The 15,714-nt window shown below is 40.2% G+C and overlaps 1 protein-coding gene across 1 annotated transcript in view; it reads left to right on the top strand.

The window, feature by feature from the left end:
• Positions 1 to 441: 441 nt before the first annotated feature.
• The window catches only part of PPP2R5A (protein phosphatase 2 regulatory subunit B'alpha), a 73,734-nt gene continuing 58,461 nt past the window's right edge, over positions 442 to 15,714 (top strand). Inside the window, exon 1 of the mRNA XM_008525311.2 lies at positions 442 to 2,630. Coding sequence (XP_008523533.1) covers positions 2,444 to 2,630 — 187 coding nt within the window. The 5' untranslated portion in view covers positions 442 to 2,443. The remainder of the gene's footprint in view (positions 2,631 to 15,714) is intronic.

Below are 15,714 nucleotides of genomic sequence, written 5' to 3'. Positions count from 1 at the left end.
AACTATGTTCAGCGGTCAGTTGTGCAGACTGTGAAGAAGGCCAGGTCTGAATGCTTGTGAAGGCAGGTTCAATACGGTCTGGAACGTGACTGGATGAGAAACAGAAAGGTCTCAAAGACACTGCTGAGGTTTGAACCTCTTTGACAGGGCGGATAGTGTGCAATTTCACCATTCAGTGCATCTGAGGAACGAAATGTTTCAACGTAGTAAGTTTGGCTCTAGATACACAATCCAACTTCTTACCCCAAGTTGGAATTTTCTGTACATATACTCAGGTCGCTTTGCTTAAATATACGGCAGCTATTTTTATTATGTCGAAAGGAAAAGGTCTGGAGCTCGAGGGAGAGCAATGGAGATTTGGGTCCACTAGCGCAAAACTGCGCAAAACTGTCAAAGGGAGACAGACTGTTCAGCTCATTTATTTTTTTATTTTTTAGGCTTAGTAATTTTTATACTCCTCCTACTCTGCAAGTGTTTATTTTTACGTAAATGACAACTCAATTTGTGAACTTTGTTTAGTACTTTCCATACTTTGGGTAGTGAGCATTTTATAATAGGTTAGAGAGACAACATTTGGTTCCCTTTGCGTATTCAGCATACACACATCAGCTCACTTATTTTTATTAGGCATCGTTATACGGAAAGCACTGCACAAAGAACTAAGATGACCAGGCCTCGTCCTTAAGAAGTTTAAAATCTAGACAGGATCTGCAAGGAAGGGATCCCAACAAGAGTAAATGGCAAGCTCGCAAATCCACAAACCACTGAATCAGCGAATTTGTACTCATTCTGTTGGAATAGTTGAAGGCCTTCAGCTGAAAACGAGTGAAAATTAGTGGGATACTAGATTGGGCATGAGAAACCTCTTCTTGGAGGGTGTGGATTTGGAGAACGCTTTTAAATTGTTGACGCTAGATTGCCCAAACCGGGGGCGAGAACAATTCTCGGGAACCGCGGTAACTGAACCACTAGAGAGCTACAAATTTATTCTGCAACTACCAATTACGAGGCTCAGGGCCTCCAAGGTCCGCCCAGAAGTCCAGTACCTCGCTCCGATTGGACGAACTCACTTCCTCGCTTTACCCCGGGCTCCTTCGCCCGTCAATCCACTGCTCGTTCCTCCGCCTGACCTTTGCTCCGCCCCTTTCCAGTGACGTAACACCTGGCACTCTTTCCCGCCCCAGTCCTCACTGCCGCTTCAGTGCCTCATTGGCCAGCAGAGAGGGAATGGAAGGGGCATTCTATTTCGCTCTCTAAACTACCCCCGTCTAGTTTTCTGGTCTTCTCATAGGCTGTTCAGAGAGCAATTGTAGCCTGGAGCGGCCGCGCAGCCGTGCAGAGGTGCTCGCTGGTGGAGGGGCTCTTCCTCTCCACCCAAAGAGAATTCATTAGGCTGCTGTGACGCCAGCGGCGGTCCGCTCGCCGTCTTCACTTACGATTGGCTGTGGCCGAAGTCCGTCACACAACCACGCCCCATTCCCCCTGCCTAACCCCCCCCCAGCTTGACAGACCTTCCAGGAGGCCACGCCTCGCTCCGGCCCGCCGCTGAGCCCTGCGATTGGCTGAGGGAGCTGGCATGCTTTCCCACCCCCTACTCCCTGCCGAGCATCGGAGAGGCTGGCGGGACCCCGCGGAAGTTGTCAGTCAATCTCCGCCCTCCCCACCCCCCGCGAGGCCCCTCCCCCGGGCCGCGCGCCCTAGCGCGCGCGCGCCCACGCACACACACTCCCCCTTTGCCTGTACCCATCAGCTTCTCAAGTTGTAGCTGTCGCTCGCCGGGGCTTCTCCGTGGGCGGCGGAAGGGCGCGTGGGGGAGGGGGTCCTGACCGCCCGCCGGTGTGAGAAGCGACGGTGTGAGCGCCCAGGGCCGGGGCGACGGGTTCCCGCCCCGGGAGATGAGGGGCCGGCGCTGACAGGGAAGAGCGGGCACCGCGGCGGTGGCGGCGGCTCGGAGGGGACCCGCGATGGCTGCGCCTCGGAAGGAGGCTCCAGGCAGGGCGGGCTGCACTGGCAGCGCCCACTGAGGTGCTGGCCGGCCGGCCGGCTGGCGACCTGGGCTGAAGAGACGAGAGGCGCGCTCCGCGCCCGCACCCCCGCGCCCTCGCCTCAGTTGTCTAAACTTCGGGCTCCCTTCCACCCGCCCGCCGCGCCCGGAGTCAACAACTTCTTCACCCCCCTCCGCCCCCGCCCTTGCCTCCGTCAGCCCCGGGAGCTCGCCGCGCGGCGGGGACCAGGAACCTGCGGCCCTGAGATGTGGCCGTGAGGCGTCGGCGGGCGGCGAGGAGAAGCTCGGCGGCGCCGGGAGCTCCCGGGAGGGCGGTGTGGCCGGGGGGACAGGGCGGCGGGGCGCGGGCTTTGCGCGCCTCGCCCCCGCCTCCTCCTCCTGCCGCTGCCCGTTCCGCGCAAGCAGCAGCCGGAGCTGCCAAGCGCCAGGGCCGCGGAGATGTCGTCGTCGTCGCCGCCGCCGCCGGCGGGGGCTGCCAGCGCCGCCATCTCGGCCTCGGAGAAAGTGGACGGCTTCACCCGGAAATCGGTGCGCAAGGCGCAGAGGCAGAAGCGCTCGCAGGGCTCGTCGCAGTTCCGCAGCCAGGGCAGCCAGGCGGAGCTGCACCCCTTGCCCCAGCTCAAAGGTAACCTCCGAGGGCGCCGCCGGGAGGGAGCGCGCCGGCAGGGCCCTCGCCTTCTGGGCTTCCTTCTGCCCCGCCGGGGCTCGTCGTGCGAGTCGTGTTCTCCACGCTGCCTTGGCGTCTCCCCCCTCTTTGATTCCAACAGGTCTGGTGTTAAGAGTCCTGCTGCTTCTCTTTCTTCTCCCGGATTCGCCTTAACTCGGCCCGTCTCGGAGGAGGCCAGCACCTCCTCCCCACCTGCGCGCTCGCTTACCTGCCCTTGAGCTTGCAACTCTCCTCCTGCGTCCCGAGCTGGAGTTCTTCCCTCTTCCCGCCGGCTTGCCCTTCCCCATCTTGCTTTAACGAACTGTCTTACCTCCCGACCTTCACTTTCCCGAGACCCTCCTGCTCTTTTCGGACGCTCTTACCTAGTCCTTTACTTTCCGGTTATCAAGCGTCTGCACCCACCCTCTCCTCCACTCCCCTTCCCATTGATTGTTCCCAAGAGTCATCCGACCGGGAATCATTGCGAACAACATTTAAGAGTTACCTGACCTTTAGATTTATTTATAAAGAAAAAGCCTAAAAATCTGACCATTGGAGTGTCTTATTTCCTGGATCGTTAGGTTTAAACGTTATCCTTTAGCTTAAAGAATAGAAAGACTTAAAATACCCTATTGCCTGAGAAGATATCCACGGTAAATGTGCAGAAGTGTAAAGGAGTTGGTGATGTTGCTTTGCAGGGGAATGGGAACTTAGTTCACCAAGCAGTGATGCCAGGGACTTTGTAGGTTTGTACAGTGATTCAGATTGATATCCGTGCCTAATGCCTTGCAGGAGAACTTGGCACTCCTTTTGACTCACTTACTATTTCCCACTAGGTTTAGGGGATTTTTAATACGTTGTTTCCTGGTGTTCTAGTTTGTTCTTTGTTAATTACTACCGTTTGGTTTTGTAATTTTAATGTCAGCGTTTTTTTATGAGAGAGAAATCATCATGAAACAAGATGATAGTGCTCCTAGATTTAAAACAATTTTTCCACAAAAGAAACCTGATAGAAATCTAGATCATCTTCTTTGCAAGGCCAGGAAATGAAAGGTTCATACTAAAATAGATAAGTGTTGAATAGATTTTTCAATCCATTTCAGCCACTTCAAGGCCAATCTGGTTGCAATTTGTCCTCGGGCGTGAATGCAGCCTTAGTTTGGCTAGGAGTCTAAAGAAAACCCCAGATCAAATCACAGTTGACCTACAATAGCTCTGGAACCCCATTCAGACCCTACAGTGCCCTGCCTCTTGGGGTGCTTCTAAATGAAGGACGTCCTACAGCCAGACTCAGACTGGCTTCTGAAAGGTTTAATTAAAATATGTGTATCCTGTGGTATCGCATTTATCTCTGGGTCTTTAACATACAAAAATTGTTACAATTTACATATTGCAGTCAATGGTAAACCGCAATGGTAGACATTGCCAAGACTTCCTTGAGTGAATTCTTGAGGCAGTTAAAGACCTATACCTTGGGTCAGAGGTATAAAAGAATATCATCTTAACTGTTAGGACATTGAATTACTATTCATGGATTTTAAGTTTTAAACTTAAAACATCATAGCTATTTTTATATTATTGATTTTTTCATTAAATTTTCAAATTATTTTTAAAGTTTGAAGTTTTGTTGCTAGTGTTTTTCTTTCATATTTATTTAATTTGCTTTTTAGTAAGGGATTGTGGTTCCTTAGTATTGTCCTTGTTAATATAATATTTACTTTTATTTAATGAACATAATTAAATATTAAATGTGGTTGGTTCAAGCCAGGAGATGCAGCTTTAATACATGTTGTTCTTAAAAGCCTAGGGGAAATATGCAGTCAGTAGTCATTTAAGTTATATGGTGTATAGTTCAACAAGTTGAAGGTGCGATTCAGTGTTTTATTTATAGTATTTGGTCACTAGTAACGAAAAAAATAAAATTGGAACTTTAGATTAATTCTCTGTACTTTGCATGAAAATATAGTATTCTTTCTAAGGAAAGTTATGTATTCAAGATAAATTTATGCAAATTTAATTGAAGAAATAAGACTCTTACATGGATTACTCGCTTACAGGGAAAACTACTTTTACTCCAGATGCCAAAATGCTCGAAAAGTTATTTTGTTTTACAATTCACTTGGTACTTCAGCAGTGTACTTGATACCGTAGGATTGTGTGCTCTTTTTCTGTCAGTAGTAGTTTTTTCCATTTGTGGCCTTAACAAAACCAATGGAAAGCCCTTTAATATGTATATGAAAGAGAATTTTTCTTCCTGCTCTGAAATACAACCTTACTGTGGAGTGATTCACATACCTGTGGGCATCCAAGATCTTTCAAGTGTTTATACCCAACCTGCTTGTGTTACACTTTGTCCACATGGATCTAAACTGGAAAGGTGCCAGCTATTTCCTCAATGCATACTATGGGTAAGGATTAACAAAATAATGCAACTTTTTCATCTATAAGAAGTTTATGTAAAATCACTTAGTAAGTGGGTTGTAGGATTTTAGTGGCAAAATGTTCAGAGTAAATTCTTTGTTTTGTTATAGAAAGTATTTAATAACAAGCCTTGTTAAAAGAATATTTTTAAAATGAGAAACTGTGTGGGTCCTGAAAACTAAACTGCCTTACATTGTATAGCTTGAGAAATTTTTTTTCAAAACTCTTTTAAAATTTCTTACTATGTTAATTCTAGAAGCTCCTCTGAGAACTAGGTACTAGAAAATAAAAGTAGGAGCATCTTCTCAATCATTTTTTCTGTATTTAAATTTGCGTTAGTATAGGACTTAATTTTTCTACCTTAAACTTTTCCTGTGGTAACCAACAGTTAGGAAACCTCACTTCTAAAAAATCTGTTATTCACAATAGGAAGTTTTTTACTCTGTTTAACCTATTTTGTTTAATTCTCTGGAAGGATTGCCTTGGTAAAGTAGTAGATGTCTTACATTTATATAACATTTAACGTTTACAAATTATTTTACACTTTATTGTTTCAGTTATAAAAACAGTATTGCTCATAACAAGTGAAACAGTCCAAAGGTATATAACTCCTAATTCCTGAAGTCTCTTGCTTTTTCACATGTACTAAGATAGTGCTGTTGGGTGACAATCCACAGCTCAGTGTATTTATACAAACGTTATATTTCATTGGGTTATCCCCACAACTCTGTGCAAGACCAGTATTATTTCTGTTTTATTGATGAGAAAGTTCAGGCTTATATGCTTAGTTTCAGGCCTGTGATTATTTATCTTTATGGTGTTGCGACATCAGTACCCAGGTCAGATGATTTCAGTATTTTTGCTTCTAACCTACTTTATGAAAATTGAAGCAGTGCAATAGAAAGAGTTGGGTCATTGAGGTCAATCCTGAGTCAAGGGTAAATTTTTAATCTTTCTGAGTTGTTTTCCTTATCTGTAAAATGGGGATAATACCTTCTATCTCACCAGGATTGTGAGGATTAAGTGAAATAATGTAATTAAAGTGCCTAAAAATAGGAAGTCAAAGAATGTTAGCTCTCATTCTCTTTGATATTTGAAAATACAGATTAAAAATATTTTTTAAATGGGTCACATAAATAGTAAACTTTCCTAGTGTACTTAAAGTATGATTTCATTTATAATCAGTTTTCAGATATGATTTATATGAAGTGAGGTGAAGCTGTAACATTTTTCAGCTTAAGTGTGGTAGTGGAAATAGGGTACAGTCAGACTCTTTAAAATATTAGAAACTGAAGTTTGAAGTTTTTTACCAAGCAAAGAAATCGAATTAATCAGTAGAATTGTATAGATGTGCATTTCTCAAAGGAGACAGCCAGTAGATAGCAAAGAACAGAATGAAACTGGTTTTGAGATTCAAGTCCCCTTCAGATGAGGTAAAGAACTTCCCAAGTAGCTAAGATTCTTTGTTGATATATTCTTAGAAACTGGGTCCCACTGGGATATCAAGGCTAGTAACAGTGTTGCTGATTTGAAGAGGCTTGCTTACTTTTAGGGAAAAAATTTTTTTTCTTTCCTTGAGGTATGTGGTCTTTTAGGGTAACTGGAACAAGAACACTGACATGATCTGGTTTCATAACTATCTTTTTTTGTCGGGGGAAAACACTACTGCTCATTCATGTCTATTGCTGACCTTCACGTGGAGGGAAAACTTTTCTATTTAAGTCTAATTTAATATCTTAAGAATTCCTATTTAGGGGCTGGCCTGGTGGCTCAGCGGTTAAGTTTGCACGTTCTGCTTCTTGGTGGCCCAGGGTTCGCCGGTTCAGATCCCAGGTGCGGACGTGGCACCACTTGGCACACCATGCTGTGGTAGGTGTTCCACATATAAAGTAGAGGAAGATGGGCATGGATGTTAGCTCAGGGCCAGGCTTCCTCAGCAAAAAGAGGAGGACTGGCAGTAGTTAGCTCAGGGCTAATCTTCCCCCCCCAAAAAAAAAAAAGAAAATTCCTATTTAGAGTCAAGTTTCTTTTCCCCTCAATTTTATTACCTCCTCTGATTCTTGATTGAATTTTGGATTATTTTGTGAAGTGTCTAATTGAATAAAGTGATAATCCAGTAAAATGTATTTAGTAAAATAGTGTGATGTTTGGGATAGAGCTCCATCCTGTGAGTAGTAGACTGGAGTTGTCTTCCTGCATCATTGATGAGTCACAATTGCTTTGGGCTAGCTGTTTAACCCCTTTAAACTTCAGTTTGATCGTTTTTATTTGTAAGAATAACATTTTCCCCTGATAAAAATCACAAAGATGAATTAGTCCTCAATGAGTTATTTTCCCTCTTTGGATGACAAAGACAGGTTTATCAACAAAAATAATATGTTTGAGAAATAGATTTTTGTGCTTTATTTTTTTAAACTTAACTTTTTAAATTGTAAAAAGCTGGGCGTAGAGACTAGCTTTTCTTACTTTTATGTGTTGTAACACTCTGGTTCTCAATCCTGACTGTGCTTGGAGAGCTTCAAAAAATATCACTGTCTGGGTCCCACCCTTAAGAGATTCTAAATTAACTGGTCTAAGGTAGGATCCAGGCATTTGTACTTTTAAAAGCTCCTGGGGTGCTTCTAATGTGCAGCAGGGGTTGGAATCACTAGTTTAGTGTTGTCTATCTATTGATTTAATTCATTAATTGAGACTTTGTCCTTTTGCCTCTGATACTCATGGCTCATTACCCAGCCTATTAACATTTCCTGCCCTCACTTCACCTCCTGCTATTTACTTTTCACTCTCTTAACTTTGCTGCCCCCTATGGCTAATCAGCTGCTTTCCTGAAGGGGATAGTGCTGTTAGATTCTGGAGTTTTAGCTATGATGAGATGATTCTATCTATTGAATTTTGCTGTAGTTATCATAATTAAAACTCAATTATTATTTGATACTAGGTGGTCAGTTTTTATTTTCTTTGTGATTTTTGGAGCTGTGGCTGAGCTGTCAAGTACAAGTGAGAACATACATAAAGGTTTACCTAGTTTTAATCCCATCATTCAGGGTATCGTGATGATTCTAACCACTTTGGAATGTAAAACTGATAAGCTCGGGGCTGGCCCCGTGGCCGAGTGGTTAAGTTCGCGCGCTCCGCTGCAGGTGGCCCAGTGTTTCATCGGTTCGAATCCTGGGCGCGGACATGGCACTGCTCGGTCAGACCACGCTGAGGCAGCGTCCCACATGCCACAACTAGAGGAACCCACAACGAAGAATACACAACTATGTACCGGGGAGCTTTGGGGAGAAAAAGGAAAAAATAAAATCTTTAAAACTGATAAGCTCAAAGCATATAATTTTAGAACTAATATTAATACTGTATATGTTGAATATTAAGTATTAAACAAATGAACTATTTTTTTTTTTTTTTTGAGGGAGATTAGCCCTGAGCTAACATCTGCCAATCCTCCTCTTTTTGCTGAGGAAGTCTGGCTCTGAGCTAACATCCATGCCCATCTTCCTCTACTGTATGTGTGGGACACCTATCACAGCATGGCTTGCCAAGTGGTGCCATGTCCGCACCCAGGATTCGCCAAAGCGAAACGTGCTAACTTGACCACTGCACCACCAGTTCAGCCCCCAAATGAACTATTCTTGAACTTAACTGTGTTTTTGGTCATTGCTTATATTTATTTAATATCAAGAAGTATTTTTCTCCAGTGTCTTCAGTTCTGTCATCTTAATCTTGACCACAGTTTTTATCAAAGGTAGGGCAGTGACGACCTGGAGCTGCTTATGTTACAAATCCTTGTTTTGTCTTTGGCCTTTCTGCTGACCAGTTTGAATAATACTTATATTTGTTGATTTGTTGTTTCGAGTCAGTGTTCATTTGTTGTGTAGTGGTGTTCTCTCTCCAGAATGAGATGGTAACATTTTTGTGAAAGCAGAAGTCATTTGTGTTTTCAAATCCCATTATGGTACCAAACACTGTATTGTGTGCATAATAAATGTGGTCATGTAGATAGCATCACTGTTTCAATGAGGAAATTACCTATTGGTTGTCTTCTGGACCTCCTCCCTTTATCTCCCCCCACCCCCCCACCTAGTTATTGGTTGTGCTTCTTTCAGTGATGTTGGGTGCTATCTACCAACAGATTGGTTCTCTTCTGTTTTGTTTGTTTTATTATATTTGTGCCTAAATCTGGTTCAGAGTTTTAAAGTAAATAAATTCTGGGTTTTTAATACCGTAATAGTAAATGTAGGTTTAAAACAAAGGCTTCTTTACTCTTCTATTTTGTGTTTTGTAAATGACTGGTATAAGGTGACATGTAACATTATTGATAGATATCTTGCTAGAAGGATGTTGCGTAAGGTTTGTGTGGGCAGGTAATACTGGGTTGACTCCCAGATGTGGACATGTGTATATAAACATTGAATGAACTGAAATAGTTTGCAGTAGTTTCTAAATTTGAGGTACAATCTTTATTTATAAGGATGTCCTTGAAGGAGATGAAAGGAACAGATTTTAAATATAGAATTACTTTTAGTGCATTATTATGTGACAGGGTACCTAAATGCTTTGCTGAAAAAGTTTTACATGAGAGGCTAGGTTTATGCAAAATAAACACTGCTTGTCTGAGCACGATATTGACTAATAAGCAGTTTCAAACCTCCTTTTTGTGTATATCTTTTTGAACTCTTCCCTGAAGGAATTTATTTCTGTGGGCTGTTTGAGTAATAGTGAATTTTAGAGATCCTGCAATTTTGGTCAGATTTCCTAAAGAAACCTATCATGGATGTTTTTTGGAAGGGGGGTTAGTTTGCTGAATATGATGGGCTCACAAGATAAAATTCAGAGAACCTATTTCTAACTTGGATACTGAAGGCAAGGGATTTCTTGGGAACACACTCCTCCTACTGGAATGGTGATGCTAATTGCATCTACTATACCCTTACTGTGATGTTACATCTAGTTGAGCCTTCCATTGCTGAACTGGGACCACACAAGTCATTCTAGTTTAGCTTTCATTGGGAGTCAGTTTCACTCTTGTTCTAAGTAAATAGCCATCTTGTCATTTCATCAGAGAAGCTTTTTTAAGGTAGGGAGGAAAGTAAGAGATTTTTAAGCTCTTAGATACTCTCTTGGATTTTGCTTAGTTACTGAATAAACTGTCTAGACAATAGCTAAAAAGATGTTAAATGTCTGAAACAAGAATTCTTTAATGACTAGACTTAGAATTTGTAGTTCAGGAGTATCAAATCTTAAATACAGCTTAAAAAATTATATATTTTCCCTGTTTAATTGGTTTTGCCTTTATTTCACACTCATTGGTAAAGGATATTCTAGAATTATAGCTCTTATCAGAAGTTGATAATTATTTGAACTCATTGTTAATCTCATGACTAAATTGATAAAGTGAAAAAGATGAGACAGTTTTTGTTGTAAACTCTGAATTCTAATTTAGCAACACTGGGGTTTTTTTTAGCAATTTTTCAGACAGACTTTTCTAAAGATGACTATCTTTTGAAGTCGTAAGTAAAATAACGTATAATGTCTGTAGGAATATGTATCTGCCTTTTTTTTTTAAACTCACACTACCATTCTTCATTAATTGGCTAGAGGAAAAAGATTTTGTTTACCTGCTGTCAAACTGGATACATCCTTTGCTTTCAAAATCTAGTACAGAAATATTTTCCTCTCTTTGATGTCTACAGTGCTTAAAATTTAGGTGTACCATTGTAGAGATTAAAACTTTACTTAGTAAAGTGAATAAAATGATGAATGCCTTTTCTTTTCAAACCAAATGTCTTTAGGAGCATGTAGTTTGGGGGAATATAGACATGTAAGCAAGCAGTTTCAATGAGTGTGATGAGAGTAAGTGCTAAGAGGCTAGTCCCCATGTGAAGGACCCACCCCAGTTTTGGTATGTGAGGAGGGAGATCAGGTAAAGCTTCCTGGAGAAAGTGACAGGTAAACTGAGACCTAAAACACCAGAGGTGTTAGGTCAAGACAGGTGGGGTAAGAGGTCCACATAAAGGACAAAATGTGTGGCCCCAGAGGTGAGTGAGCATAGCATATTTGGGGAACTGCCAGCAGTCTGTGTGGCTGTGATAAAGAATATTGTAATAGAGAACTGGGTAGAGCAGAGACTAGAGCAACAATTAGGGTCTAGGTCATTGTCTTGATGCCCTGTACTGTGTTTATTCCTGACAGTGGTATGAATTGTATTGGGAGATGGGAGAGAGGAACACTAGTTAGGATGCTGGCACAGTAATCCAGACAAGAGATGAAGGTGACCCTCTCTAAGTGGGGATGGGGTGGTATCACAGTCAGGACTTGGTGAGAGGGAGGAATTAATGATGATACATTTCTAACTTGGGCAACAAGAGGTATGATAGCAGTTTACTGAAAGGGAAAGGGAGAGGAAGTTCAGATGTGAGAGAAGATAATGGTTCTTTGGACAGGTTGAAGTCCCTGTGGGAAATCAAAGTGAGGCTGTCTAGTAGGAAGTTAGATATTTGGGTCTAGAGCTAAGTAGAAAGATCTGTGCTAGAGATAACAATTTGGGAGTCTTTAGATTAAAGCTGGCATTTGAAACAATGTAAGTAGAAGCAACTGCCCCACTGGAAGTGTGAAGAATGAGAAGAGGCCAAGGAATACCATCTTTAGATGATTATCAAAGGGAAAGGAGTAACCATGAGGCAAGAGAGGCTGTTTGAGTGGAGGCAAAGGAAGACAGGAGAGAGTAGAGACAGGCAGTCAAGGGAAGATAATCTTTTTAAAAATGGAGGTTGGGGGTAACTGAAAAGAGCTGTTGACAAGTCAAATAAGAAATGAAAAGTTTCCACGGGTTTGGCAGTCTTTAGGTAACATTCGTGACTTGAGAGGAGTTTCAGAGGATTGATAGACTTGAAATTTCGGTAAGGTGAGGAGTGAATGAAAATGTGAAAGCCAAGTCAGTAAGTATGGACATCTCTTTCAGAAAGCTTGACAGTTAAAAAATATGTATCACTTTAGCTGCTGGATGGAGAATGGATTGTAGCATTACTAGGTTTTTAGAAGGATGACCAGTTCGGAGGTTGTTTTAATAGACTAAGTGAGACATGTCTTGGGCTAGGGTAGTAGCAGCAGAGATGGAGCGAAAAAGATGTATTTGAAATATCTTAGATAGGGCTTGTTAATGAATTGTTTGTGCGGAGACGGAGAAGGAAGGGTAGGAGTCCAGGGTGAATCCTAGGTGTTTTAGCTTGGACCACTGAGTCGGTAGGTCTACCACCATTGAGAAGAAATACATGTGAGAAGGAACCAGATAGAGAGGAAAAATCCAGAGTTGCATTTTGGAAATTTTAAGTTTGAGATGTCTTGGAAACTCAGATGTAAATATCAAATAGACTTTTAGATGTGTGAATCACAGGTTGCCCATATGGTAATTTCTATGACTTTTAAATATTAATTACAAGATTTCCAGGTTTGTTTATTAGAAAATGTCCATAGTTTGGGATGCTGGCCACTTGATCTTCTGGTGAAATTGAGATGATCTATTTCCCTATTTAATGGAACGGGTGTGTACACCAGATGGTATATGTATGAGGGAGATCACAAAATATTTTGGGACAAGTGAGTGAATAAGGTCAGAGTTAGTTGGCAGTTTTCTGCATTTAGACTATAAGTTAAGAACTCCAAGACCTGAGATCCATATCTTTGTCCACAGCATTTAGGTAGTCAGTGCTTGGTTTAAATACTTATTAAATGAAATAATGAAGCAAAGCTATTAAATTGATTTAAAGAAAGACACCATTTTATGTCATTCAGTAATTCACAATTTTATGACTTAAAACCGAGTAATGTTTACATACAGCCCCAAACTTAGCATTTTGTTGATAGAGAAACCAAAACAGGTAGGTTATATTTTTGTGCAAGTCATTTATAGCTCAGTATCTTCTCAATTGGTTATTGATTCTTCCTCTATAATATTAAACTGAAGGTGTGTATTACCACTGCTAGAAAATAAGGTGCTAATAAGTGCAAAGTAGAAATATTTGTAATTGAAAGCCTTACCAAGATACTGATTTAGGTCCTGGGCAAGTAGGCCAGTGTTGAACATAGGTTTTTCTAAGAACCTTTAAAGCAGAGGATCTTTATTTCTTAAATTCTTCTGATATAAAAAAGCTTCATTGATCTTCTTTGGGGTCTCCCTTTTAGCACTGGTGCTCTGTTTTTAAGGTAGTTTTTATTGGAGAACATTTGTTTTATGAATGAGTACTGAGAAACATATGAAGTGAACTTCTAATCACTCAATACATTTGTGTCAGAGTTAGGTTTATAATTTGGAGTCATTACTCAAAGTTATAATCTGTAATTAGCATTTTGAGGAATTATGGAATATCAGGAACTGATTAGACTCTGTCTACTCTTTTTTGCCTCTCTGTTGGAAATTCTGGATATATTTCAGTCCCCTACTACACAAGCTATGTACACACATTTTTGAAAACTTTTTTTTTTAACTGTAGCCACATTAGTGTAGCACTGCCTTTCTGATCATTATTTCCCAACTCGAGGGAAGAAAATGGGGCACAATAAGTGAGACTTGGATATAAAATCAACTGGGCAAATTCATCTCTCACTTTAGTGATTTTATTCTCCTGCTAACACCTCCAGAAAAACTGAAATTAGACAATATGTCGTCTTCTTAAGTAGTTTTCTGCATACATTTATGCTTCCAATGAATGAACCAGCCTAACTTTGAATCCAAAGTAGGAATAAAATAGCAAATGTAACAATGAAATGCTTTTAAGGTGCATTTAATTTTCACAGTCATATTTCCTTCATGGGAAATTTCTGTCATTCATGTAGGAAAAGTAAAAGTAACCCAGTTTTTCCCTAGATATCAGAGACCCAGGCACTGATTTTTGATATTTCCTATATTTTGATATTCTGTTTTTAATTTGGACCACCTGGATGACCTTACATATAACATATTTTAATATTTTGAGAACTTCTTTTTTTTTTTTTAAGATCTAGAAAAGTAGCTTTTCCTGTGGAATAGGAATGACTATTTTAGGATATAATACTTGCTATGAGTCATGAGTGAGTCTCAGTTTTCATGGTTTTCTAAAATAAACTCATTTAAAGACTATGCAATGAGAAATGTCATATTCTTAACTACCCTATTTCTTTTATAATGGCCTTATTATTTTTGTAAAAGCTTATAAACTTACTGTTAAAATCAAGACAAAAGAGAATCTTATGAAGACTGAGGAAAGTTCTCTTAAAATTTTGAGCATCTTCCGATATTTTCCCATTAGTGGGACTATGTAACATAGGCTGTTCTCTGTAACCCATTGTTTTTAGTTTAATAGAATATTATAAGTAGCATATTTTCTGAAAGAAGAAAATTAAAATCAATTTAGAATTGTTTCTGAATAAAGTTTTTGTTTCTGGAAATACTGAATCAAATCATCTTAAACCTTGATTATAAAAATTCCTTATATTAAAAGGAGAGGAAATATCTAAGAGTACTAGTATTTAATTTTAGGGAGGTTACACATGTATCTCTTAGAAAATCCAATTAAAAGAATCCATCATCTTCTCAGAAAATATCACATACAATATTTTGTATATAATTTCAGAGTTCTTGGATTCCCCACCACCACCCTGAAACCCATCTGTGGTCTGATGGTGGAGGAAAGTCGGATGTTTGTAGACCTTAGGCCCTGCTCTAGAGACTTGAACAATCTTGTTAAAATAGGTAATTCTTTTTCTTAAGCAAGTGTTTCTTAGAAGTTACAGGTAAGAGTGCTGTTAAATGGAACCTTATAGCAGCTGTCAAAACTGAAAATAGTTATTCCATCTATAAAGATCTGCTTAATACTTCTTGTTCCCCAAAAGTCCCAAATAAGAAACAAAGATGCATCTGAAAAACTGTTTTATTTAGTGAATAGCAGATTTTATATTCAAATTGAATTAAGCAGATGACACAGATATTCCATTTATTCTCCTAGAAGACTTTATTTTTCAGTATTCTGCTTCCTAAAGTCCAAGATTCTGCGTTCCAAGGAATCCATATAACATGTTCCATTAGCTCATCTTCATTCCTTATTGTTCTTTTCTACTTTATCAATAGCGGTTTTTGAATACAAAAGATAACATAGTTAAGTTTTTTGAAATAAAAATTGAACAACGTATTTTGACCCTTCTATAGTGCAATGGTTGTGGATGTATTCACATTTGAATAGTAATTGAGTAAAGCATGGGAATATTTATGCTCCTCAAAGTTTTAGATAGTATTCTAGGGTTTTTCTTAAAATAATATACATTTGTATATTAGAATTCATTATCAAACTGGTAGGGTTCAGGTATTCAAATTTTCTAAAATGTGATGTCTACAGTTTTTCCCACCTTTTCCAATTTTAATGAAGGCATACATCCTTAACTAAGTTATATTTAGTTACAATGCTGTGAATCATTTGCTAATAAATGTTTCTGTTACTTTATAATAGCTTGATCCTCTAAAGTTTCAAATAAAAGCTGATTTTAGACTCTTAGTTATTAATGTTCTAGGGGTATTGCCAAAAAAAGCTACATGTCCTATATTCTGTGCCAGTTTCTTAAATTAGAATCTTGGATTGCATCCTGAGCTTGTCACTGTAGTGGTATTGCTGGG

The sequence above is a fragment of the Equus przewalskii genome, chromosome 23 (genome assembly GCF_037783145.1).
Source record: "Equus przewalskii isolate Varuska chromosome 23, EquPr2, whole genome shotgun sequence".
NCBI lineage: Eukaryota > Metazoa > Chordata > Mammalia > Perissodactyla > Equidae > Equus > Equus przewalskii.
Note: the sequence above shows the minus strand (reverse complement) of the source record. Positions and strands in the feature narration are given on the sequence as shown.